Source organism: Coloeus monedula (genome assembly GCF_965178545.1).
Source record: "Coloeus monedula genome assembly, chromosome: Z".
NCBI classification, from domain to species: domain Eukaryota; kingdom Metazoa; phylum Chordata; class Aves; order Passeriformes; family Corvidae; genus Coloeus; species Coloeus monedula.
The window spans coordinates 67,084,694-67,111,803 of NC_138822.1; the positions used below are offsets into that span (position 1 = coordinate 67,084,694).

Here is a 27,110-nt window from a genome sequence, read left to right on the forward strand (position 1 = left end):
TTGCAGGTATAGAGTGCTCTGTGCTGAAAAGGGCTGTCTCCTTTCAAAGAAGGAGACCTTTTGGTGGTATCTGTCAGCTAATCTAACCACAGGCCAACTATACAGTAACTACACCCACTTCAACAATGGCAGCTACTATTGCAAATGTTTATTTTTTGAAGACAACGTCAAGCTACCATGACAAAAAAAATTACAGGAAAAGGCATTCAAAACTTCTGTGAGCATATGGCTAAAAATGATACAGCCCCATTAACTCCTGTTTTGTCGTCTTTAAAACCTACAGAATAAAGAGAAAATAAGTGCAGGAATCTTACCAGATGAGGAAGAGAGTGTTTAGTGAGACAATTAAAAAAAATTTAAAAAACCAGTTAGCAAGCAATAAAAATATTTTTCCATAATAACCAAATAGGTCTGATAACAAAACAAGAAAGCTAATACAGGACAGCAAGTATACGCTTTAAAAATATACCATTTTTTCTTATCATCTTCAGTGGATTCCTGAGATTTTATTTTAAAACTTTGCTGCTTTCACATCTCACTTATAACAATGTATTTAAGTTTTTAATTTATAGTAATTCACGCTCCTTACAAAATGTAATTCTTGATACTAATTACAAATTACATACTGTCAGAACAAAAATGCAGTGAGCTCATTTCCGTATGATAGGGGTCTGGGTAAAGAAAAGTGGGTATCTTCAGTGTTTGCTTAAAAATTGACTTATAAACTGCAGACACATTCACATAGCAGTATGAAAGCATAACACAAGAGGAGCATTACTTTATGAGAATTCCAGCTTGTCACCAGTGACTTGAGGAAAGACACTGTTCCATGTGAACCAAATTTGATAGAAGGCCTTTGCATTCAAGCTTTCAGATTAACCACTTCATCCCAGGCTCCCAGGCATAATGCCTCCCCTGTACATAAGGGACTGCGAATAACAGCATCATAAAGCATGGTCATCCCTCCATAATATGAGAAAAATAACATTACATAGATCTAGAAAGATGCATCAGAATGAAATTATATAGACAGATACTGCACTTACACAAAACATGTTAGTATATGAAAAGGAATAGTCTGATTTCATTAAGACATACCATGCAAAAGAAATTAGAAGCAGAATGAAGCTTTACACAGTACTTGAGGGATGATGTAAGAGTAAGAGCTATTAGGTCAGCTGGTATCAGTTTTCCTATCTGTGAAACACTCTTAAAAATGAAACTAGCAAAATTAATTCATTTTTAATCTAGTGACACGTATGTGGTCCTTCTAAGTCCAGGTTTATGAAAGAGTAGAAGTATTTGACATGAAGTGCTAAGTCTTAAAGAGACCATAGTGGTGAATAAAGATGCCTTAGTTATGTTCAGATTTCAGTTAGCATACTGACTGCCAGCAGATCACTCCCAACCTGTCACAGGTTTTGTGGGCTACCAAGAACTGTCATCTCTCTGCTTATTAAAACCAGTGCTCAGAATGTACACACTGACTCCCTGCATTCCACTCTGATCACCATCCTGAGTTCTCTAAACCCATGGCTTCAGTAATTATTACAGGAAAAGTAGTAAGTAGGGGGAGGAAAAAAAAGGCAAATTGCACTTCCTGCAAAAGGCACCAGACAGCATTTACTTAATGCGAATTCAAAATGTTGTGGGGGAAGCTGCAGGTGGTGCTTTCACTTTTGCCTTTCAGCAGTCCACCAGAAAATGCTTTGGCTACTTGTAATTTCTTGCACTTATTTTGGCAATTTTTGATTCAAGCACTTTTTAGTATTCCCATGCTTGCCAGCTCTAAGAAATATTATCTTTTCTCCAGGATTGTTCGGAGTGATTGTTTAGCAAAAATTCTTAAAACACCATCACTGTACTGACTACACCACCACTTTGCACACTGAAAGCCACTCTATACATAATGCAGTACAAAAAGATTAAAAAATATATCCTATTGGAAAAAATAAACCACACTGTGGAACAACCCCAAATCTACACTGACATTTACTCATCTCCCACTACTGCATTATTCAAACATTCTGATTATATGTACTTACAAGGTAGTTCGAACAAATCTGTCTCTAACCTCATACAGGACTTTGGGACCACAAAATATATTGAACATAAATAGTAACATTTTAAAACAAGTAACAAACAACAGATCATGTCACCTGTATGTACTGGCAGAATGCTGAACAATTTCCTACTGCTGTTAAAAACCCTTTTGAAGAGGAAGGGAAGAAGGCTTTCCAGAACTGGATAGTTAATATTTTACTGTCCTCTCTAATCAGCAGCACAACTGAGTAAGAGTAATTACTGTCCATTGCTACATTCTCAGATCCTCTTCCAAAGGTATCTGCATGGGATTTGGCTGGGAAGGAGTTACAATAATAACTTAAACTTCGTTACACTATTGTTAAATAAAAGTCAGAGTAGCTACAATTTACCATTTTTTAAAAAAATAATCCAAAAGAATCAGGGAAGGAGGAAAAAAACTTACAAAGAATGTGAAACTTAGAAATAAGCACAGGAACAGAACACAAGTCTTATGGGCATACAAAGGAGTAGAAACAACTATAAAAAGTTAAACAATTTAACTGAAAAATCTCTAGAACACTTATTTCAGAAATACTAACAGCAGTACTCACTGCTTGCTTTATTACCATGGATAGGTATCACATTAAAGTGACTTTAAAAAAACTTCTTCATTTATCCTAACCCACAAGCATAAAAGAAAAAATAACCCTTGTGTTTGAAGAAGCAGCCTCATATTGCTGAAGCTACAAAATAAGTAAGATTATGAAAGAGCTCATTTATTTTCTCATTGAGAAAACTACTGCAGTGTTTATAGGACAAGCACCAAAGGTGTTTTCAGTAGGTTTCATGACAAGATAATTCTTTATCTTGTCATGAAACAAGGAACAGAGGAATATACAGATATAGGTATACTTCAGGCATAGGAGACATGTTTTCAATTACAAAGATCCTTCTCTTGCCTATTAGATATCCTTAAAAAGGGAACTTAAGAAGCAGAATTAAAATGATGCACTTAAAATTCAAATTTAGCTTTATCTGGGATTTGATTTAAATATTTAACACTGACAGTCACCATAAATGCAGTTATTAGTACTTCAAAAAGTGCACTATGACAGATGCTTCTTTGTAACTATCTGCCTATTAAACTCTTGCTTTATCAGAAATTGACTGTCAGCATTCAAAACAAAAGGTTATGATTTTCTTTATGTTATTGACCAGTTAAGATATCAGTTACAATTTAAGATGTATTTTTCTTTAGTCGCTCAAAACCAACAACTACTCAGACCACCTTTCGGGTAGCTGGCAGCAAGTCTGTGCCCATCCAAACTTTTCAACAATGAAGTCAAAGCAGAACTGCAAGAAAAGACTTCAAGCCATGAACCAGCAACCAAGAAAAATCTGATTAGGAATTGCCATGAAATTCATCCACACTAAAGGACCCTGAAAGTTACAGATAGGAAGCAGTTACCAACCATTTATGCAGTACCCTTAAGCACTGCTTCAGTTGAAATAGCAGCACTCAGTGAAGTCCATGCCTTCAAAGAAAAAAAAAAACCAAAACATTAACACACAAGTGTGCTTTCAGATTTTTAAACTGCTCTCCCACATAGCCCAAAAGACAAACATTGTGTTTGTTCTGTAATACTATACACTAGGCTTTTGTGGACTACTCATGTAAGCTCATCAATGCAATCCTCAAACATCCATCTTCTGTCCACAGTTGTGTTTGACCTCTACAAATTAATTCTGTAATTTAATGGAGCAGTTGTCTGATATTTAGACGTTATTATTAAACTTCCATTTAGAAAACTAAAATAATAATAGCAAAATCCTTTCATGAATATTCCCAATATATGGAAGAATGGTGGGATGCTCCCACATGATGTTCACAATGCCTAAATATTCATGCTCTGTAATTACAACATTTTTGATAGGTTGAAACATCACTTAGCCTCACATGTAAGCAAAGAAGTTCCAGGGTTTTCTCAAACTTCTCATGAAACATATCTGAGATAATTGTATAAACAAACATCTGTCTGGAAGATGACATTTCACTATTACACAAAAGAAGTAAGGCTGTACTGAAATTAGAATTTCAAGTAATTAAATCTGGGCTTATTAAGAAAGCCTTCTAAAATAAATGTAGAGCATGGTTTTCAAATGTCTTTATTTGCAGACTTTATTTCAAAATTATACCTTTGTACAGAAAAGCCCAGCCTTTCTTACTTTTGCTCAATTTGTTAACTAAGCTATCAATCCTGGAGAAATATGCAGGTCCATGATTCAGAAGTACCTGTTCTACAACATAAACTAATCAAGTCAAATGTCAACATCCACCTTATTTTCCCTTTTTTTTTTTTAAGATGTCTTCCCTTACTGTGCAGATTTGGAGATTAATAGTATAATTAATGTGGCTGTGTTTTATTCATTTATGTTTGGTCCTTGATACCTTTAGCTCAGAAGTCAACTCTCAAAAACATCCTCAACTGATCCTTATCACAACTATGATTTTTCCACAGTTCTCAGCACTCCTCCCTAAAGAAACAATATGCCAGGTGTACCAACCATTTGAAATAAGCAATCTGAAATAAGGAAAAGTCAAATTACAAATATTTTGGTCCTATTCCATCAACTGATTAACAATCATTATTAGGAACTAGAGAGTATGATTCAGGCAGCAGTGGAAATGAAAACATTTCTGTAATTTACTCAAAATAGCTCAAAAGAAACTTCAGTCCTGAATAGCAGATGTTTTATTCAGATTGTCCCAGCATGCTTTTGTTTTTGTAAAGTAAAGAAGTATCAGAACTTTGATTTTTAGTTTCACATGTACCATACTTGGAATATTTTGGTGGTTTTGTGGTTTGTTTTTTATTGCGGGGATGGTGGTGGTTTATTAATTAAGAAAATAGCTTGCAGGGCAAGTTAAGGCTGCATGGGAAAAGCATTGCTGTGTCAATCCCTGGTATAAGTATCCCATTTATGAAAGGACCATGAAACAAATGTTTTTCATATTCCATTTTGTTGCCATCAATACATAAACCATTTTTAAAAATCCACGTTAAGCAGAAAGCCTGCTACACAAAGCTCTATGTACAGGGCAGTATTTTCATAGTTCTCTTAAGTTTTAAAGCAAGACAGAAGAACTTTGTATGCTGCTGCAAGCATATCATATATATCCCTCCCTACAAGGAAACTTTAATGCACAGATATGTTTTATCCATTACCTGTATCTTCCTATGTGTTAAGCTTTTATGCTGCCCCCCAGGAATGTTGGATTTCAGATAGTTTCCATACAATTAATCCATAACTAACACTTTAACAACAAAAGGTGAGAAAATGTGGTCTTGTTTATGGACACATCTACCTGCTCTAGAGGGATATAACACAATTGCAGCCCTCATCTCTTAGAGCAGACTGGGTTTTAACTTACCACCTAATGCTGTCAGCAGCCAGCGTCACACAAAATTCAGCACTGGGTGGATCATGCAAACCACAGACAGGAGTTCATGCTACTGCTGAGTGCCACACTTAAACATAGTTCTAGTGTTTGAGAAAATGTAGTCACAGCAGTGTGCTGTGCATTTAGACTCACAAAGACTGCTGTGCTCCCCTTCTCAAGCCAGAGCACATTTAGACATGACATATAAAGCTAGCACAAGATATCAAACTGAAGCCACAATTGAAAGCTTTGTTTTCTATGCAGTTCACTTTAAAATAACTGCTTCCCAAGGTAAATTTTTCAAATTCAACTTCCTAAAATTCAATATATTATGAAATATTGTTAGGATATTAAAAAAAACCAAAATTGTGTAATTAATCTATTAAAATCTGTCCTGCATAAAAACAAGATGCAACATTTTCCCTAGCTAGCTCATTTGAAAACACAAAATCAAATAAGTAGGAATGCTGAATGTTGTCTCAAAAAAACCCCAAGTCAACAGTTTTATTCTGAATATTCCAACTTAATCATGTACTCATACAATAGAGGGGAAATTCGACACAGTCTGCTCTACAGGGCAGAATTGAACTGGATCATAAAACAAAAATCAGAAATACTACATTTTTTCTGCCACATAAAGCAGCTTCCAACAGGCTGCAACAAAGTTCTAAAGCCTTCCTATACACAAGCAGTATGGGACAGAGATATTAAGGTATTTTTAGCATTATAATGTAGTTTAAAAAAAAAAAAAGCTAAAAATTAGTCTCAGGGCATGTTATCAAACTGAACGTCATGTGGAACATGTGGAACATGTGGAAATTGGAGGTTCCAAGAGGTTACTGAAAGTTTATTCCAGGTGACAATACGGAAAAAGTAAGAACTGCAAGATTTTATTTTTTTACCAAGCAGATTTCAAAAATTTGAGCTATGAAAAGAAAAAAAGTTAAAATGTTTTTTCAGGTATTCATCTGAAAGCAAACCTACTTAAGGAATACACCCAAATTTCATTTCTTCTTACTTCCCTCTCTGCCATTCTGTATCAATTAAAGAAGAGGCAAGGTGATGGGTGTACTTTGTCAATTTGGTAATGGATCTCAACCTCAAACATAAACATTTAAGATTTATAGATTAAGATGCTTTTAAAAGCATGAAAAAAACAAGAGTATTAAAAAAAAAGAAATCAAACAACAAAGAGTACCTAAATATTTATATGCAAGTAGAATCTTGAATTTGCTGCTAGAATACTCTTAGAACTCTTAAATCAAGTACAAACATTAGAACTAATGTGGTAACAAGCCTAGAAACACATTAGGTAATTTAAATACCTAGGCTCTGAAAAACAGCTATTTATGCCAATGCAAAGGAAGAAGGGACCAGAAGCTATCCTATCTCAGGTAGGTAACCCGTTGAAACGATTCCATATACCATCTCTGCAGACACAAGGTCAGTTTAAAAAGTTCCTATTCCCTACCTAAGTTATTCATTTCTTTTTACCCCTACTGATGTTCATCTGACTTCAGAGAAAAACCCCAAAACGCCGCCACATATTCTGAAACTTTAAGTTGGAGAACAGAAAATGGAAAACTGTTGGTCTGGGTTTGATCTCCAACCTAATTCATGTGGTCCTCCAACATTTTCCCAGGAAAATAAAACAGGATGAAATTTCTGATGAACAAGCTTCTTTTACAGTACACATGCATTGTAATACAGATTTATTCCAGTGGAGAAGACCCCCCACATGCAGAAATGGGATTTACCACACTAAAGACTACAGGATGTAGGACTAACGAATAAAGGATGTAGGACACACTACATACTAAAAACTGTAGGATGAAGAAACCCTTATTAAAATAAATTATTCTGCCAGAGCAGAAACAACAGTCCCCAACCAAAAGCTGAAATTTGTTCTCCCTCAACCCAGCAAGATAGCAGGGGTTATGACCTTCAGACATGAGATTAAATGTATTAGAATGCTTAACACTGAAAGCGATTCATACTAACTTTTTTTCCTGATTTCTGTCCAAGAGGTTACCCCCCAAAAGTAACAACTTTCTTTGTTTCTTATTTATTGTAGGAAGAAAATGCTACATTTCCAGGACAGAAAGGAAACATGTCAATATGACTAAAGATAAGAACAGAGCTTACAGAGAACCGCAGACCCGGTGCATTCACAAGGCTCCCAGCTGCACAGTCTGTCACTCCACGGGATCTCCCCATAGAAGCATCTTTGTAAGTCCAAGCCTCAAGTCCATGCAGCCCAGCATCCTCTGTCAAACTGCAACTATCTGTGCGTGCTGTGGTAAAACCACAGAACAATCTCTGAGCAACTCCTCCCACTAGATTCTCCCCCACTTTCACCAGCCAATGCACGGCTTCAGGGATGAATGAGAGGATGATACTCCACATGAATTTGTCCAATTTACTTTTTATCTGCTGTATCTTTCATCTGTTGGTTTGTACGTAGACTGCGCTCTAGAAACTGAAGGCATGTCATGGGAAATGACCCAAGAGGACAAAGAAGCTGAGCTGACCTCAGGTAAAAAGTAAAAATTGTGTTCACTCACCACAAGACAAGACTAAAAAAAACCCATATGTTGAAAATAACTGCAGTACAGAAAATCGTTAAGATACACGTTAGAGGTAAATACCCATTGTTTATTTTAATATATAAGCCACTTTGTGAATAAATGTAGGTCAGAGAACAAACGCCCACTATTATAAATCAGAAAGACTGTAGGCTAGGGAATCCAGTAACTTTAAAACTTTACCATAAAGACACACACCTTGGGCTTCCCACTTCTTCTAAAACCCTGATGCAAGTACAAAGGAGTTGTAATCATCAAATCTGCTCCTGCAGGCAAGTCAAAACAGAGGAGAGTGCTCACGTACCCTCCTGACTTATTGAGAAAACCCACTGGTCCACAAGTACACGCTCTGCTTCCCCTATTTTTTGCTTTTACTAAGTTTATCTTGACTTCTCTAGGCAGAAGACACTGCATGTCCTTGATTTCATGTCACACTATCAGCATTATTACACAAGAATGATACAAAAAATTCCATTGTTTCAATGTTCAGAAAATGTTACACCAGAACTGCCATTATATACAACCAGATTTAAACTTCAGCATGAATTATCCAATGAATTATTCAATGAGAAAGTTCTACTCAAACCAAAATGGCAGAGAGAAAAACCCGAGTAACCTTCTGGGAACAGAAGAAGGAGAAACTACAACTATAGATTAAGCTAAAACTCTAAAGGAAGCTGTCTGTGCCAGCAGACATTCAACAAACACATCTGTCAGTGTTATCACGTGTATACAACCCAGAAGAGGAGAAGAAAGGCAAGTTTCACTTCATGAAGGTTTTCCCTTGGGCAACTATACTAGCAACAAATTCTTAAAAATAAGGTCTGTTTTCACCATGGCATGTTAAAAAATTATTTCTAAGCTATACAAAAAGAAATCAGAAGATGATTATAATTACTAAAATCTATCAGAAAAAAGAAAACAAAAAAAATGTTCAGTTAGCTTCCTCCCAAGCAGTAGAGTTAAAACAGAAACACTTTGTGTCCTGGAACATGTTCTTTGGAATCCCAGTAGCTCTTCCTGCTGCAGGCTGAAGATTCTGACAAAGCAGAAGAAGTCTGTAATTTCCTGCTTTGCAAAACTATCAAAACAACTGTCACTTTTTCAGAATTTAACAGCAGAGAGGAACAGAATACTGTACCCAGATGGTGCTAGCGCTTTATTATCACACTAGAAATGGAACCTCAGCTATGAAGGGAAGCTGGCAGCAAAATTTAAGGTTTAAAAAAACCCAAAAAAACCACCCCAGATTTCTGAAGGAAGCTACAATGGAAAGGCTGTCTCTTCCCAAAGCCTAGACAGAGCATGACCAGACACTGATCAAGAAAGATGCATTCTCATAATCTCTCTGAAACACAAAATTCAATGCAAACATTAAAGTCGTATTTGTCATAACAGAGACAGCATTAACACAAAGGAAATTATTAATGAAAGTTTAAGAAAGCTTCATAAGGACTCCTCCTCTTGCTGAGCCAGAAAATGAAAAAGCATTTTGCCGAAGTCAGCTGCATGCTTTCGGTTTCTCTTATCTGACTATGAAAAAGCCCTTCTCATTTCTTTCTGCAGCTTGCAAAAATTTTTGTGAAACTCAGTTCATGAGAGGCAGATATCTGAAAAACAGAAGTTACTTTCAAGTGCTGTTAAAATATCTGAGCATGTTTTAAAAAGCAATTTGATTATTACATTAAAAAAGCTAAAATGGCCAGACAAAGTAAAAATACAGCAGTTTGTTTCAAAAATTAGAAGAGGAAATTGTGTGTGTGACGTAGCCTTACATGACTTTTGTACTGAATTGTTCCAAATAGCACACTACACTAGTTGACTTGAAGTATATCATAGTTAAACAAACTTAAAAGATATGATCAGCACAGAACTGAATTTTACTATACAATGTCACAGTTCAGCTTCTCCCCTTAGATGGCTTGTGTAAGTAATAAACAATTTACTACAATAGAGCTGTTAAGAACACAACAGGAAATGTTTCACTGGGGATGAGGACTTTGTTTTCTTGGACTGCAGAACACACTGACTGGGACTGTTCTGTGTTACCTCTCGACTTTGCACCAAGTCCACAATAAACTCACCATCTGCTAAAGATTCAGCTGCATGAGGTAGGATAAAAAAAGTGCAAGGTTCTTGTTACCTGTAATTTATCTCAGAAGACTGTTATAGCAGTAATTTTAAAGGTTCATCTAGGAGGAAAAACCCCTCAATCTACCTTTTTTTCCTAGGGAAAGTTGTTTTCCAGTTCATAAAATGCAAATATTTATCCTATAGTTATTATCTTTCCAGCAGAAGAAACTTGTGTCATTCACACGTAATACATTTAGTTGAAAGTGGTAAAGAAATAATCTAATTTAGGAGATGTTACTTTATAACTAGCAGCTGGATGTTCAATTTACAACTTATTTCCAGTTTCACAGTGCTTTAGAAAGTAAACTACTTATCCATATCCTATGGGTATCTCTCATCCATAGCACAGCATATCATACTCTCTTCTCAGTCCAGGACCCAATAAGCAAGGAGAGGTGCTCACATTTATGTAACAGCATTAAGTTTTAAAGCAATGTTCTTACTAAGAACATTCTTACTAAGAAGAAAAAAGATCATGAAATCTAGCCCATGAACGGAAGTGTTGTCAACAAAAACTATGATCAATGTGGGAAGCCAGTTATCTGAACTTTTAAATTTTATTTTATTCAATCAACGTATCCATTGTTTTTCTCCCTTATGAAGGGCAGCAAACTACACATGTATGAGAAAAATAAGCAAGAATGTCTATGTCTAATTTAAAATACAAATGTGCAAGTGGCATTGATGTCTGGGGGGTGAGGCAGGGGTGTGGGGAAGAAAATGTTATCTTTGTCTGAATCTTTTTCTCATTTCATATATCCACCAGTTAGTACTATTTTAAGCAAATTATGATATTCTGCTGTATACCCCCTCACTGTTTCACAAATTCATTTGATCATTAAAAGCACAGTTTCTAATGTGAAACACAGTTAAGCTGTCATATGATCAAAATGTGTTAGACCTATGCTGGTATTAATGCTGGGATCTAAGTATGTATGTACTTTTCAGGACCTCCTTGGTAATAGACACTATTAGAGAGAATTTAATAATTTAATTGTTAGACTGAAACATAGGTGTAATAAGGAAAGAATATGCACTTCATTTTAAATCTTATGTTTGAAAGTAATCTATACAACTTTGCACCTACAAGAACAACTTTATTTAAACTAGCATTGCATGGGTGTCTGAGTTTTCAGGTAAGCCAGAATCATAAGCCCACCTCTCAAAATCTGGTACAGAACCTAACTACAGAAATACTTTGTCCTTAATTTTCTCCCAGCTGTTTAGCACAGTGAAAAGCAACAAATGGAAAATACCTGAAACACCAACAAAGGCAAACACAGAAGAACAGGCCATAAATGACAATGCTGAAGAGGTCCAGAGTTTCAGAAAAGCCAAGCCCTGACTCTTCCTTTCCACCTCCCACAGGGAGACACAAATCCTTACCAACACAGACTACAAGTTTCAAGGCTGTCTGAGAAACCATCTTGTCTTACAAAAGGTCCAATAGATTGATGGTTTGCAAGTGTTGTCGTTTCAATTTAGAACTAACCTAGAAGTTCTAAACCTAGCAATTTCACAGCACTTAGTTCACCAAGATACTCTTTCTGCATTGTAGTTTTCACAGGATTTTCTGAAACTAATGCACATCAGTGAGTTTTTACTTCAATTTATTACCAGCTTCTCATGAAATCTCATATGGTTTTGACCACCACAATGCTCTAAAATTAGAAAGGCAGTAAGTGAATTCTGTGCTTTCAAGTGTGTCTTAATCTGGTTTCCAGAGCTTTTCCACTTCATTTTATTTCAGGGTTCTAAGGGAAGGTTAAACTAACATTGACTGATTTTTCTATTTCTGTTCAAAAATCTTATAATTTCTTCATGCAACAACAAACTCCGGTCCATTAAAATTATGACCTTAAAAAAAAAAAGCAAAACGCCAAAACTTATTGGCTCAAATTGGTGGATGAAAGCCAGTTCTCATCACAGACTTTTAACCAAAAGCACCTCAAGCAAGATATGTGTTTTGAGAAAAGCAAATTTTCTGCATTATTCTTGGAAGATTCTTAACTACTTCCAGCTTCAAAGTAATTATGTAAATAACATTTAATACTGTGCACTCAATCCTTAACAAGTCAGAATAAACCACATCACTTGGAGCAAACTGATGATAAATGCACTCTTCTGGTGCTTTATTCCCACTGTCAGCTTTGAAAAAAGGTGCAAGACTACTAGTGACTGTTCCCCCGTATTGTTCCCTTCCCTGCCTTCACATTAAAATAGCTTCCCAATTCATATGAAAGTATCCAAGGAGCAATTTCATTTTCTAAAAAATGTCAAGCCTCCCAAGGCCATTTCCAGATTTAGGCTTCACATTTAAGTAACTAAATATGTGTTTCAGCTATATTCAAAACCAACCTTTACTTTCTGCATAAGCAATTCTAGTTAGAGACAGCACAGTAAAGAAAAAAGAACAGAAGAAGCATTAATGTCCAGAAAACACATAAATCAAATACCAACATGAGAAATTCAAAAGTATTAAAAATATAATTTTAAAAAATTAAAATTAAATTTAAAAAAAATTGAGTAACAGAAGTGAGGTTTCTTTTCTCTATGAATATTCACATAGACATGTATCAACCTAGAAAGCAGCAATACAAGACAAGAATGTGTTTTAAAACTACAGTATTTAAAAAAAAAAAAAAAAATCACCAAAACCAAATCACTTAATAAGGAATATGACAGCTACTTCGGAAAAAAAGTTCACAATAAAAATGAGACTACAATGAATGAGAATCCAACTGGATATTTAAAAAAAAAAAATAAAAACCAAGAAGAATTTGCTAGTTTGAAGTTTTGGTATGGTTTCTGAGCCTATTCAAGTACCAGCAAGTACATAAGGCACAGGTGAGGGAGGCCCAGCTCATTTAATCCTTTTTTGATTTGATGAAGCACTACTCATCCACAACTGATTTCTGTAGTTCTCTGTATACACAATTATGTTAAAATATCTTCAGAAAGTAAAAATCTAAATTGCACAGCTCAAAAGAGTATTTATCCTTGTGCTTTATTTTTTAATTCCTTCTGAAGCAAATTTCTCACTCTTTTTATTAGACTGATTGGACCAATCTACGGATTTTAAAGTGACAATTTATTTGTCAGCAGCCATAACTGCCTTTACTCAAAATTAAGTGAAAAGAAAATGGAGAGCTAATTATATTCAAGAACATTAATTCTTCTTTGGAAAGATGAGATTTTCCCATCTGCCTTAATAAAGTTTTCCTTCAAGTTTCATGGGTGCTTCTGCACAATCGTAAGTGAAATCTCAGTCAGTTTTGTGTTCTCCATACTTCCATAGTCTATTTGAGGATTTAAAATCAGAATCATACAAACATCAGTATAGCCGAAACCACAGTGCTGTTTTTATAAGCAACACATTTAAAGATAAGAAACACAAACTAGGACTGTAGCTTGAAGTGATAGTAATGGAAATCATGAAAATATGGGAAATAAAAGCCCAAGGTTTCACTGAACCAACTTAAGAAAGGGTAAATTACCCCACTTATTATAGAGAAAGTATCTTTCACTCAAAGGAAATCAGTAACAACAACTGAATCTGAATTCCCTGAGGTGTTACCAGAAACTCATCTGCACTGATTCAGCACATGAAATCGTAAAGCGGCAACAAATTAAACAGGTGATTATCAAGCAGTCTGAGCATCAGAGCAACTGTATAAGTTAATAGTTCCACTTGTGATTACCCCACTGTGCTATGACTTCTCTGAAAGGACTTTCAACCTTAGCTGAAATAACTTAACAGGACATAGTAATAATTCTATCCCAGAATTTGTCTGATTATTACAATTTCATAACCCAATGTAATTTTCTTTATTTTGCTACACCATCTAAGTTTTACTTTAAAGGAAAAAAAGTGGGGAAAAGATTTCCATACCTCTTGCAGCTCTAGAAGGTTCTCCAGTTTAATGGCATTTCCACACATTAAGAGATTACAAAAGGACTCTTATGTAAAATCAATGCATGATCAGATGTCTTAAAAGTTTAACCACCATCACTGAAGCACAATTGCAATACACTCATTTTACAGCCAAAAGAATACTATTCTGAAAGACCTTTACAAGACAAATGCCTAAGAAAAAAGAGAACAAAAAACCATTTTCTATAATACACAGATAACTTACTAAATTTTAATAAAATATTCAAAGATTAGGCAAACATTTCTGATCACTAAAGATATCACACTAATTTTACTTCTTACCATGAGAACTTGTATGGCAGTAGCAGCCTCAAATACAGGACAGTAACTGGGAAAGCAGTCTCACTTCTTTAAACAGGTGTGTAAGTGCTATTCAAATCATTGTGAAACCACAATAATACATAAAATCCCAGAAATAAAAACTAGTTTCCAGGACACACTGGTGTAACTGTAGTTGGGGGAGTCTGCATGTGAAACGAGTCATGACCTTGTGACTTACTAATGGACTGTTTATGGAAATACTTTTCTCAACAAGTTAATCTTTTACTAGGTACTGGAGTGACCTGACTGTGAACTAGACGCTGAAGACTGATGTCACCCATTGAATTAATTGCTACATTAAAATGTCAGGCAACCTGGGACAAGCAAAGGGTGACAGAGCCCCAAGTTCATGCAGATATCAGAAAGAAAACATGCCTTTGAAATGCTGGAACAATGCTGACTGCAGCCAGGACTAGTGAAGAACACACTGTCACATGATACTGTCCTGGAAAACCAACAGGCATTTGCACAGTGAGCCTCACAAACACTCAGATAGGTAACAAACTGTATCACTCTGAATACTCTCAACAGGGAAGGTCACCTCTTTCAGAAGACACACTTCCCATCTACTTGCTTAAAATGTCTGGGTTAAGCATTAGCCAGCCAGTCATGCACCTACACAGTTAGAAACAAGCTGCTGTATGAATATGGAATAGCAAGAGTTCTCAATTCTTGCTTCTTGGCTGCCCACTCACAACTACTGAAGAACTAATGCAGTTACACAGAAAGGGTTAAGCATTTTAATCCTATAATTATAGATTATTTTAGCAAGTGCAAATAAGTATACAGTAGCCCAACAAATCCTTATCAAAAGTCACCACGGTAAGAACCAGCTACACTAACCACTTCCCTTGTGAGAGCCAGCTTCATCCCCTCCCAGTTATAAAAACATGGCATTTATTTGAACATGGAAAGGGAGTAACAGTGCTAGACCCATATTGTCTCATTTCCTATTTCCTTTTAAGTATTAAAATGCAAAATCTCTTTTCACAAAAGAGATTCAGAAATGCAATGAAGCATACATTGGGCTTTCAGGAGATAAAGTGAAATATTGGTTCTCTAAAATGAACTTAAGGGGGAAAAAGAGCAAGTTCTACAGAGCTTTTTTCTTCCCCTATAGTGATTATAAAGAAACATGAGGAAAGATTAGATAGACTGACAGTTAAGAAAAATGCCCAAACTTTGCCCAATAATAACTACATTGAAAACTTTGACTGCATTTCAGCTTATGCACTAATTATTTGTGGTTTCAAGCAAAAAACAGTAGTTTAAAAAATGTCAATAGGGCAAAATCCATACACCTATTCTATACCTCCACCAAATCAGAAATTTATTTGTCATCATGTCTGGTGCACAAATATTTTGAGATCTGGAGGCAATGGTGTCTTCTCAACCGGAGATAACTGACAATACTTAATGAAAAAAAGAGCCTGTCATTCCTAAGGTATCGGCTCCCGTAACACAAGCTATGTTCTCCCCACAGAGGGAAGACAGAACACAGCTGGTCCTAACTAGTATAACCAGTTGAGCTCTTTCGTACAGATGACATGTCACATCTCTGAAAATGCTGCTATAGTATAAATCAGCCCTCCACCATCTGGTTTTGGTTTTGTTCCAACCCAGTTTGCCTATTTACTAGTTGTGCAAATCAGATCTTTAGCACTTTTGGCTCTGTGATCAAAGAAACTTAATGTACCTTTTATACCAATGTTAACCAGAGAAGGTAAATTTGTTCAGTAGTCTTTCCCCTTACAAACATTAATGGAACAGATCAGAATTATTTCCCAATAAACTGGATGAAACAAACTGAGTACTTTTTCAGAGTCTTACAGCTCCTTAAGTATAGCTACTCATACCTAAAGGTCCTAGGTACATTAAAGATACAGTTACATTCTTACTTTTGACCACTTCCAGCACTATATCCACTGAATCTGGGTTTTAGTCATGACAAACCCATGAGTTTCAGACATTTAACCAGCATGCACCAAAACACTATCAGCGTAGCCTAGACAAAAGCAACCTAAGCATGCTAATTGAAACACACATTTCTCTGTAGAGATTCTGCTACAGTCAGGAAGTATTGCAGTTTGTAGCACATACTACATTACCAGACCTTGCACCCTTCTTTTTTCCCCCCAAGTTCTACAGCGGTACATAGTGCCTGAAGCATCAGAGGCAGTCCAGCTTGCTAACTTTACAAGTCTTAAAAAAAGTTTTATGCAGCTGAGTGCCACAAGATGCAGAAAACTTACCTACACTGTGAGTACAACAGGTTTTATGGTAGTTTCATCCTGCTGCCAGCTGCTACACAGAGCTGATGAGCAGATAAAGCTCGGAACGCTGACAGTCACATGTAACTCCAAGGCAGGCATAGTGGTAATTTGAGTCCTGATTTCCCTCTGAAGTGGGATTGATGTTTTGAACAAAACTCAGACTACTTAGTCACCTACTTAGTGACAAATGCCTTGCTTTATTTCAGGCTAAGGTACCAATACCACAAATATGATAAAGAGGAAATGAACACTTGCTCACAAAGAATACCAATAAAGCCCATAAGGCTCCACCACTGCATAAGGTTTCTGCTAGATGCTCACTCACAGGATTAAAACCTGAGTTTTTGTCTAAGTCCTAGCTATTTATGGCTATTTAGGCCTCAACTACTTATGCACGTGCAAACTCGTTAAATACAGTTGAAATACTAATGCATACAGCTACACTTACTTCCTGGGAAGAAATACTTTCAAAAAATTATTTGTCAAATAAGAAAAAGTAAAAGACCTATTTTGATGAAGATCCTATGGAACTCTGTCTACATGATAGAAACTGGCAGATTTCTTTCTAGTTCCCCTTGCTGGTTCCTCAACAGTCTACCCTGTAGGCTGAAAGGAAGCCAAAAATCTAAAAGTTCTGGCTGTGTTCCCCCCTGCAGTCTTGATTCCCAGGATCTACAAGTGGTTTGCCCTCATACTGGACCTATATTCTCATTTGCAGTCAATTTTAAAATAAAGGAATGCAATTCATACATAGCTGATTTGAAAATGTCAAAGCAATTCTCCTTCTCCACTTGGTTTTGCTGGGCATCCTCACTAGCAGCAGCAGAACTGTAAAACGCTGCCACAAACACGCAACTTAGAGCAGGTCAGAACAAGCAGACAGTAGAGCATACTAATTTACTGCTGAGACACCAAGGGGAATTAAATACTTCAGCACATTTACCAGGACAAGATGGTTTACCATTGTACCTGAACATGCTGGAACTTAACCACATGCTTAAAAGACAAATCTGACAATACAGCAGCAGTGTTCCACTTACCATATGTGCACTTAAGTTTTTAGAAAGAGCTAACCTATACTTCAAAATTTTCAATATAAATAACAATTTCAAGATCAAGTATAATTGTACTTCAAATGAGTTTAGAAAGACGAAGAGTAAGCAGTTTCATTAGTTTACTATCATGAATTAAGGCTTGGTTAAAGACACTATTTTTCCAAGATATGCCAGCGTTTTCACAAATGTTTGTGATGTTATTAGTAAACTGTATCCCAAAGAGCAACAGCCAAAGAAAGTTACTGTCACTGTTTTATTTGAAACAGACAGTAAACATTTGAATGAGATGTCATCAAGACCTTTTTCATGGACATGTCATTGGGCAACGTTCAGATCAAACATTTCCAGCTTTTTTTTTTTCTTCTTCAGAAAGGGAAGTCCATCTTCTACTGTAGAAAAGAAAAAGAATTTGTAGGGGAGTCTAGGAGTCTGCAAACCCTGACTTCTCTCCTTTTGTGGAATAAAAAACCGCCTCAGACTGAGAAATTATTTTTGGCTAAAATAATGAGCATCCCAGGTACAGGGAACACTTCACATTTTTTTGTATTACTACTCTGGTGCTTTCTAAGCCTTTTCTTATATTTTCCATTTCAAAGAGAGTCAACTTGTACCCATCAGGCTTTGAAGTATCTCAACAAGGAAAAAGCTTTCTTTTTCAGAATTGAGTCCTTTGCTACCAGCAATATACCAGAAATGAGTGACAACAGTAACCATTTTGAACAGGGGATCCTGGCGTGCAGCATAAGCCAAACGCAGTGGTCAGGCATGAATCACCCAAGCCAAACGCTTCGCCATTCCATATCTTTCCTCACTCAGCTTGCTGAGTGTATCAGTGTATGTTGGTTTACAATACTGAACACATCCTTACATGAAAGCACCTTACAACTTTGAAAAGATGGAAGACATCTTAGTTTAATCAAAAAATATTTATGATTTTACTATGTACCCCCTTACCACAATAAAGGGCATTCAGTATCAGTCTGCATGTTCACAGTGAACATCAGTCTCACTTCACAGTGAGAGAAACCAAGCAGATCAAACTTTTCTGTATTGGTTTGGCAAAGGCATTTCTAAAATGACAACCCTGAGGCCACCTGCATTGCTCTCTGCCAGAGCTCTGCATGGCTTAAGGTGTCTCATTTCATGCTTTCTTGTCCATAAGGCTGGGGGGACGTGGAGTGGGAGCTTCTTCTCCCTCTTCTTGTAATGCTGGCTTAAAGCAAATACAGAATTATCTGCATGCCCTTAAGATCTCTTTTCCATGTACCCCTGCTCTTCCTCCCAAGACCCTCTGGGAAGGGTAAGAAACATGCAGTTGCAACTCAGAGCAAATTCTTCTCCAGGGAACAAGCTCTAGCTCTTGGTTAATTTTAGGAAGATGTTTGAGGAAGTGTGTAAACAAGGCTGTGTGGAGCAGAATGTACCAGGTCACCAATTCTAGCCCTAACCTTGGAGGTTCAAAGAGAAAGCAAGTTATCCCTGGTTACTATGACCCTGCCAGAAACCAGGAGCCACCCCTGCCAGGCAGATAGTGAAGAGCTTGGCTGCATTTACTGGGCATTATAGAAACAGTTTCCACACCATGGAAAACCTAATAGAAACCCCAAAGCCCTGGCACTTTCTACAGGCCAGGGCATTCGATTTGCATGCAGAGATCAGGAGATCTACTGTAATAAGCTGTTCATTACAAATCAATGCAGAATTTACAGTTAAAAACCCCAACAACTTAACGTGTATTCTATCTTTACAGAAGAAGTCATTTTCTGGACCTATATGCAGGCATTACTGAATTAACTTTTAAAAAATAAACTTATGCATATTAGTATAGTTTTAAGAAAAACTCCATCCAGCTCCACACAATTGAAAAAACAGCTCTCCACACTTCCATTTCAAGTATGAACCATGAAAGAACTTTACACAACTACAGAAGCTACCCCCTATGTTTTATTTATATGAATAATCTAACAAAATTAATATGCAATACAGATCCTTAACATGGAAGATCCTTTCCAAGTTTTTAAGAATACATTAACACTGTCTCAGCAAGCTTCCATGGTAATCAAACTGCAATATTTTCTTACATTAAGCAAAGAAAACTATAGTCGTAGCCCAGACTTCTGTAGAGGCATTTAGTTTAGTGAAATAACAAACATTTCAGATTTTTTAAATGGAAAGATTTAAGACACTATTTATAGATCTAGCGGTAAAGTTAAAATGTGCAACCAGAGGAAAAAATTGGAAGGAGTATTAGTATGAGACCTGGCAACTTCACAGTCTAAAACCATGGAAAGTAAAAAATAAAAAAAAAAGTAGAATACTGAGAAACTGTCACTGACTACACAAGAATTTTCAAACTATATATTCAGTAACCAGAAATTAAAAGTACCATCATAATTCAAAGCAATTAGAATATTGTCTTAGCCATGGCAGCAAACAAATACTAACCTGCTAGAGCATATTAATATGACAAGCTCAGTAAACTGTATGTGAACTGCAAACTAGATGTCACTGCACATTTCACCACACCTTTGACAGATATTTACATTTTTGTATACGTCTCCAAATGCAGAACACTTAAATGTTATCTGAGGGCAAAATATCATCCACTGAGCTTAGAAGCCTCCCTTTTAAAGAATACTAAGAATTACTAAAACAATATTGTGCAGACATTTTATTTGCAGTAGAATGGGAGGTAACAAAAACAATTTGTATAAAAAACCCCAAAACTTTTCTCAATTTTTTTGTTATCACAAATTAGAGTTCGGGTTTTTTTCCCCTTCAGCATTTTAAATATTTACACCAAGATCTTTCAGCATCTGAAAGGAACAGTCCTGGAGATAGGAACATGATGGTTATACAGGACAGCAAAAATCATCAGGATGTAAGAGGGTATTTCAGAGAAATAACTACTGAAATGAAACACATACATGCACACATTCGAGGGTGAACTACCAGCTCCCAAAAGTACCTGATCATCACTGCTGACAGCTGAGTAAGAACTCATTTCAGTTTGCTCAAAACCAAAATGACTGGAGGCTGAAGAAGAGGATGGAAAAGAGTTCAGAAAACAAGATGTCAGATGTGGTCAGATGTCAGTGAGATCAAGCAGATGCAACTCACTTCCCAGCACTCTACTTTCACCTTCCACAGTGACCCTGGGTAAGTTACAAGGAGCTGCAGTACCAAGAGCAGCGTGAAACCTATCTGAAGTTGTCCAGCATAATAGTCATATTAGCAGTTATTTCACTACCAATTAGAATACTAGGACAAGAGAGATGAGAACAAACAGTATCATGGTATTTATTTCCATGAATTATTTGAATAGTTTACACTTTCGGAACACAAATTAAATATATGGAGACAGTGTGAAAGAAAGGTAGACTGACCTGAATTCCAGTTTAATCTCAGAAACAGGAATACTCCATGACATTCTGAGTTTAAAGAAAAAAAACCTACTTTTTGCAAACACCTTCAAATCCTTAATCATCACATGCTGAACGCTATCAAAACAATAGGACATTTATGAGCCAGAAAGAGAGGGAGTGATGCCTCTATCAGCTTTTATTAAGACAATTTGAAAACTATTTCATCAGTTTCCAGACAGACGGTAAATAATTCCCAATTTCAAATTATTCTTAAGCAGCAAGTAGATAGAGCTGCTGCTTTTTCTGGACATTTTTAGCCAAGATCCAACAACACTGATCTTCTAAAAGCACACCAACAAACAACCCCAACAAAATAAAGCAAACTCAACCCCCAAAATCTAACTGAAAGAAAAAACCCAAAACCTACAAGACAAGAAACAGACCAAAAGAAAACCCCAAACAAACAAACAACAACAAAAACCCACAAAGAAACCCAAAAACAAACAAACAAACAACAACAAAAAAAAAAACCCAAGAAGTGAACCAAAACACACCAAAACTCCCTCAAAACTCCAAAGATACAGTGAAAAAATAATCAAGACACTTCAGCACCGACCAGAATTCTCCAGTTCTACAGTGTTGTGAGACTGGAAAGCAGAAGCAACCCTGCAGGCAATACACTTAGCTGCCGGGTAAAGATGAGAAGGGAGGGTAGTAACAGAAAGCAACTCTCCACTTAACCACGTTCTCCTAGTCACACAGAGACAAGTAATGAAGCCCTTTTAAAGGTTTTTTGTCCACTCTGCTTAAAGCGAAAGAATGAACCGTCATTTTAGAGCTTTAAGTGAGCGCACAGCAGATAAAAAGTAAATTAAGATGACCCTCAGGTCTCTGCAGAGAATACTCTGAGAACACTCAGATTAGCCTTAAAACTCTGAACTCAAACCAGATCCATCCTCTTATCAGCACTTCTGCTGAAAACTAGCTTTACAAGTTTGTTTAAATAGCTACATGGCAACGTATAATTTGTATTTTAAACAAGCTTAAGCCAAGTTTCACCAATACTGGAAGCTGGTGAAAGCCAACAGAAGCATTCTCACAGTCACTCCACCCCCAGATGCTTGTTTCTACTCCTGCCTCATGCTCCCCCGCAGCAGCATAAATCTCTGCACAGCTGCACCATTACTTTTAAGAGGTCTTGTGAAGTTCAAATCCATCATACAGAAGGAAAAACTGGTCTTCATATCTTGTGCTCTACATGTTCGACCTTTGGGTAAGGTACGACAGCAGATGTCTACACACAGGTATTGCACTGAGCAGTACTTAGACTCCACTGACTGACAGCAGAGACTGAACCTTTAGTATCACTAAATCCAATGAGACAGAAAGCTCCAGATTAGTTAGTTACAATCTATTTACTTTGCACAGGAACAAAGAAACTGCCATACCAGATCAGACCATTTAAGCAGAACCCTACCATTTGCAATAACTAAGAGTGATAAAAATCAGACATGGTAGAGGGTGACCCTCTTCCAAAAGTACTCCCAAGCCACAGAGCACAGAAGAGGTAGAAAGGCAATCTCCTCTCACCGCAGCATCCGCTCAAACTGGAAGTAGAAAATTTGGTGGCTTATTTACACAAATGGTTAAAAACATCAAGCATTAGGGACTTGGATAAAATACAGAATTATATTTTACCTTAGCTGAGAATAGCCAAGATCAATAATAAGCTATATTTTTTTACCTTAGCTACCTTTTGACATGAACAGAGAAAGTTAGCATTTCAGTGACAGAAAAATCCTTGGCCATGCTGTGCTGTCACTGTAGGTGCTCTCCCTCTGTTCCCACTCCAGCTCCCAGTGCTCTGCTAAAAGCATTCATGTCTTCCTTTGAAAGTCATCAAAGGTGCTACAAATTGATAAACAGAGCTGAAACTGATGAGCTTTTAGTAGTACACTTGTACATATCGACAAAACTTCTATTTTACAGTGTGACTTTGCTGTCTCTAGCACGTGTCAAACAACAACTGCAGAAAAATACAGTATAAACACCTACAAGGGTTGCCTTGCAGCTGAACTATCTAGCACATGCCTTTTCAAACACCTACTTTTCATGGAAGTCACACAGTATGTGGTTACTGCACACAGAAGAGATGAACTGCACCATTTATTTCTTTATAGAAACATGATTACAGCAATGTCAACTAATCCTGTACTTGGGGAAGTAATAAGGCATCTACACCAATTTCAGCCACTAACATCACTTAAAAGTCTGGATGCTTTAAAAGCGTATCGTTAACCTCACGGAGAAGGAGGTGCACTTTGCCTCCATGGATTTCCATCAGGCTACAAGAAATCTACACTACAGTTATCACTGAACTCACAATTTGGATCTTGTTATAAACAAACCCAATATACTGACAGTAAACAATATACATGAGATAAGAGATCTGAAGTGCTTTATTATGCTGAAGCTGCAATTCCTAGTAAAACAGCTCCCTTCTTCTCTTACAGTGATATAAGATAGCTTACACCCTTCACTGCTTTTAGTGAAAATATTCACTCTACTGCCTCACAAGCAGAACGCTTGAGAGCTTAAAGAAAAAAAAAAAAAGGTAATATTTACATCTGTAATTTAACATCAGTCAGTTTCCCTTCTCATCTTCATTTTGCGGTTCGTGAAGGTCTTCCAGCATAAACAGAAACAGAGACTATTTAAAAGGAAGTAACTGTAATACCACAGAGACTGATAGGGGGACTTTGGAGCAAGCACAGTATCTTCTAACAGTAGATCCTTACAAGAAAGTGTTAACTACCTGTGTCTACAAACAGAATATAAAACCTCCCCATAATGCATTATTGAAATTATGGCTTTCAGTTTGCCTGTTAATAAATATCTGGACAACAGCTGCCCAAACAAATTTAATGTGTATTACTGTTACTCACATACTAATCAGCCTCTCTCCAGCTAAAAAAAGTCAATATTAAAATGAGGGCAGATAGATGGCTTAAATTCTTTAAACAGCCTGATAAAGTAGTACTTGGTCTACTATCTGTTTACTGGTAACACAGCACACAGAATTACTGAGATACTCTACATGAGCAATTATAGGGTATTTCTGAAGGACAATCATAATTAAAGTTGTCATGTATTTCAACTGCACTTAAATTCAAAGTAAACTATCTCACTAAAATACTGAAGAGAAAAGCATTTGGCATTTAGTATTTTCTAAGGTTTGATAACATTCCTAGTCAAATATCAGAGAGCAACTACAAGTGTTTTAAATTGTATACACACTCAATACACTGATTTACCCAAATGCGGCTACTTAAAATTAAGCAGAACTGTCCATGTGGAAAGGAAAAAAATTCCACAGCTGCCCTGTCATTGCTGCTGTGGACCAACTACCAAGGATGGATGCAGCATTTCAGCACTGATGCAATATACATTGACCTTCCTGCATCTCTAATGTCAAGCCTAACTCCCACTTCCTATCACCATGAGAATCAACTGTTTTAAACATATTCTGATCCAGATTATTTATTTTCCTTGAAAGCCATGAAACTGGATACAACTGCATTACAACATACAGAACATTATAATTTCATGACTTGATAAAAACAAAGATGGTGCTAAGAGTTTATTGAAAGACAAGGCACTCACTGAAATTCGTACATCATTCCCCTTACCCTAAACATTTATGATTTCCTACTAATCCTTCTCTAAGTACAGAGCCATTTATTATCTGCACAACCACACCATAACAAGTATTTTTATACTGCCCTAGGAACAGGCCAAAATCCATCTGAATTCCTGAGGATACATATAAACAGGACACTGGTCTAGAAAACAATTCTTATTATGGTACTCCCATGATAAGTCAACATTTAAAAAATATTCTTGAGGTTTGACTGACATAAGTCACAACTGAAAAGAACACATAAGTCCTAAGTCCAAACAGGAATTACATGTTTTATGAGGTTTAAATGATTAGCCAAACTGTAAGGCATCATTAAAATAGGTCCCTGGATGTTAACATCAACATTAAGTTTTTAAACTACAGAGTCCACATCAGATAAAGCCTTACAAAAGATCCAGAAGAAATTGTCATCTTCATATCAAAATTACACGGTCATACTGCAGTGCCTACACACATACACACACACACACACACCAGTAAGACCCAGCGAGTACATGTTAAAGCTGAAATGTGTTCTGAAGTACTTAAACTGCTTCACCACAGACACGAGTTCGCTTTCATCCTGAATACTAGCACACATGTTAAACTGGCGAAATACGGGCAGTTCACAAGAAAATTGACTTATCAATTAATACATATGGAAGGCAAATATGGGCTGCCTAGACTAAGCCACGACAAAATTACTTTCTCCTAGAAAGAGGAGAGGACATTTATGCTTCAAAGCCTTTCCTCCTCTTACTAAAACAAATCAGTTCAGCATTATCGCGAAGCTGCACATTAGAATCTGACTTCGGAGAAGTCGGGGGGGGGGGGGGGGGGGGAGGCAGTAGGACCAAAAAAAAAAAAAAGAAGGTAGACTACTCAGTTTTGCAGCAAAGTGCTCGGGGAGCGCCTGGGGAGCACCCAAGGCAGGCGCTCAGCCGCCGCTCGAACCCCGGCGCAGCCCGGCCCCAGCCCCGCGGGCAGCACCGCGCTCGCTCGCCCCGAGCCCCAATGGCTGCTGACACATCCGGCCCCGCCACCGCCCCGAGCTCACACTTCAAAGCCTTTCGGGACTCCGGCAGAAGTCAAACACAACGCACCCCCGCAGCCAGACAGGCCGTCCACCGCCGCTCCGCGCCCGCAGATCGGCTCCCGCGCAGCCCCGCACTGCTGACAGCTGCAGCCGACGGGGCAGCCCGGCCCGGCCGTGCCCCTCCCTCAGCCCCGTACCAGGTACCCCGGGGGAAGGCGGGCGAGCTCTGCCCGCCGCGCCCAGCACTGCGCTCCGCGGCAGCTCCCGCCGCCCCCGCGTCCGCTACCGGCCCGCAGCCAGGAGGAACGCGGCGCCGGAGCCCGCCCCGAGCCCCGTCCGCGGGAACAGCCCCGACGCCGCCGCTGTCATCCAGCGCCGGCCGGGACTGACCCTTGCCCACCCGTCTAGCCCCCGGCGCCTCTCACCTCACGGCGGGGGACGGCTCCATCCTCCGCTCGGCGGCGGGGTCCGTCCCCACCGTGCTTCCCGCCGGCAGCGACTCCAGGAGCTCGGCGCAGCGGCTGGGGGAGGCAGCCGGGCTGGCGGGGCTGGAGCGCGGCGGCCCGGGCAGGTAGTGGAGCAGCAGCGTCTCGGGGGGCTCCGGCGAGGAGGAGGAGGAAGAGGAGGAGGCGGCCGGGGCGGCGGCGAGGAAGAGGGGCGCCTCCGGCAGCCGGTCCAGCTCCACGCTCCGCACTTTACGCAGCTGCTTCCGTCTCCAGTCAGAGCGCTGTTCCCGGCAGCCGCCGCCGCCCGCCTCCCGCAGGAGCCCCCCGCCGCTCCCGGCGACGCTCCCCGCCACCGCGCCGCCCTTCACGCTCCCACAGGCGGCGGCGGCGGCCGCCTCCGCGCCGCCGCCCGAGGATAATCCCGATGACGAGGCGCGATCCCCCGCCGCCGCCGCCATTTTCTCTGTCGGGTCACATCGAACTCCCGAGCACCGGGGGCCGCCGGCGGACGGCGCGCTGCGCAAACAGCGCCGCCTGCGCAAACGGCGTAGGGCGGGGGCGGGCGGCGGGCGCGGATTGGCGGCGGCGGGCGCTGGGGGCGGGGCCGCGCTCGTAGGTGCCGCGAGGCCGCGCCCTGCCCGCCCCCGCGCAGGTGTCGGGCCGGGGAGGGAGCCGGGTTGGAGTCGCGGTCGCCGCCACCGCCACCGCGCCACAGAGCCGGAGCAGGGGCCGGACGGAGTTCGTCCGGGCGGCCGAGCCGACCCGAGCCCGGAACCGGTGGAGGCGCCGAGCGGGGAGCGCGGCCCCGCCTCTACG

General features: G+C 38.7%; 1 protein-coding gene across 1 annotated transcript in view; it reads right to left on the reverse strand.

The window, feature by feature from the left end:
• Positions 1-26,767, reverse strand: part of MAP3K1 (mitogen-activated protein kinase kinase kinase 1) — a 57,727-nt gene extending 30,960 nt beyond the window's left edge. Inside the window, exon 1 of the mRNA XM_082300921.1 lies at positions 26,274-26,767. Coding sequence (XP_082157047.1) covers positions 26,274-26,752 — 479 coding nt within the window. The 5' untranslated portion in view covers positions 26,753-26,767. The remainder of the gene's footprint in view (positions 1-26,273) is intronic.
• Between the last annotated feature and the right edge of the window lie 343 nt (positions 26,768-27,110).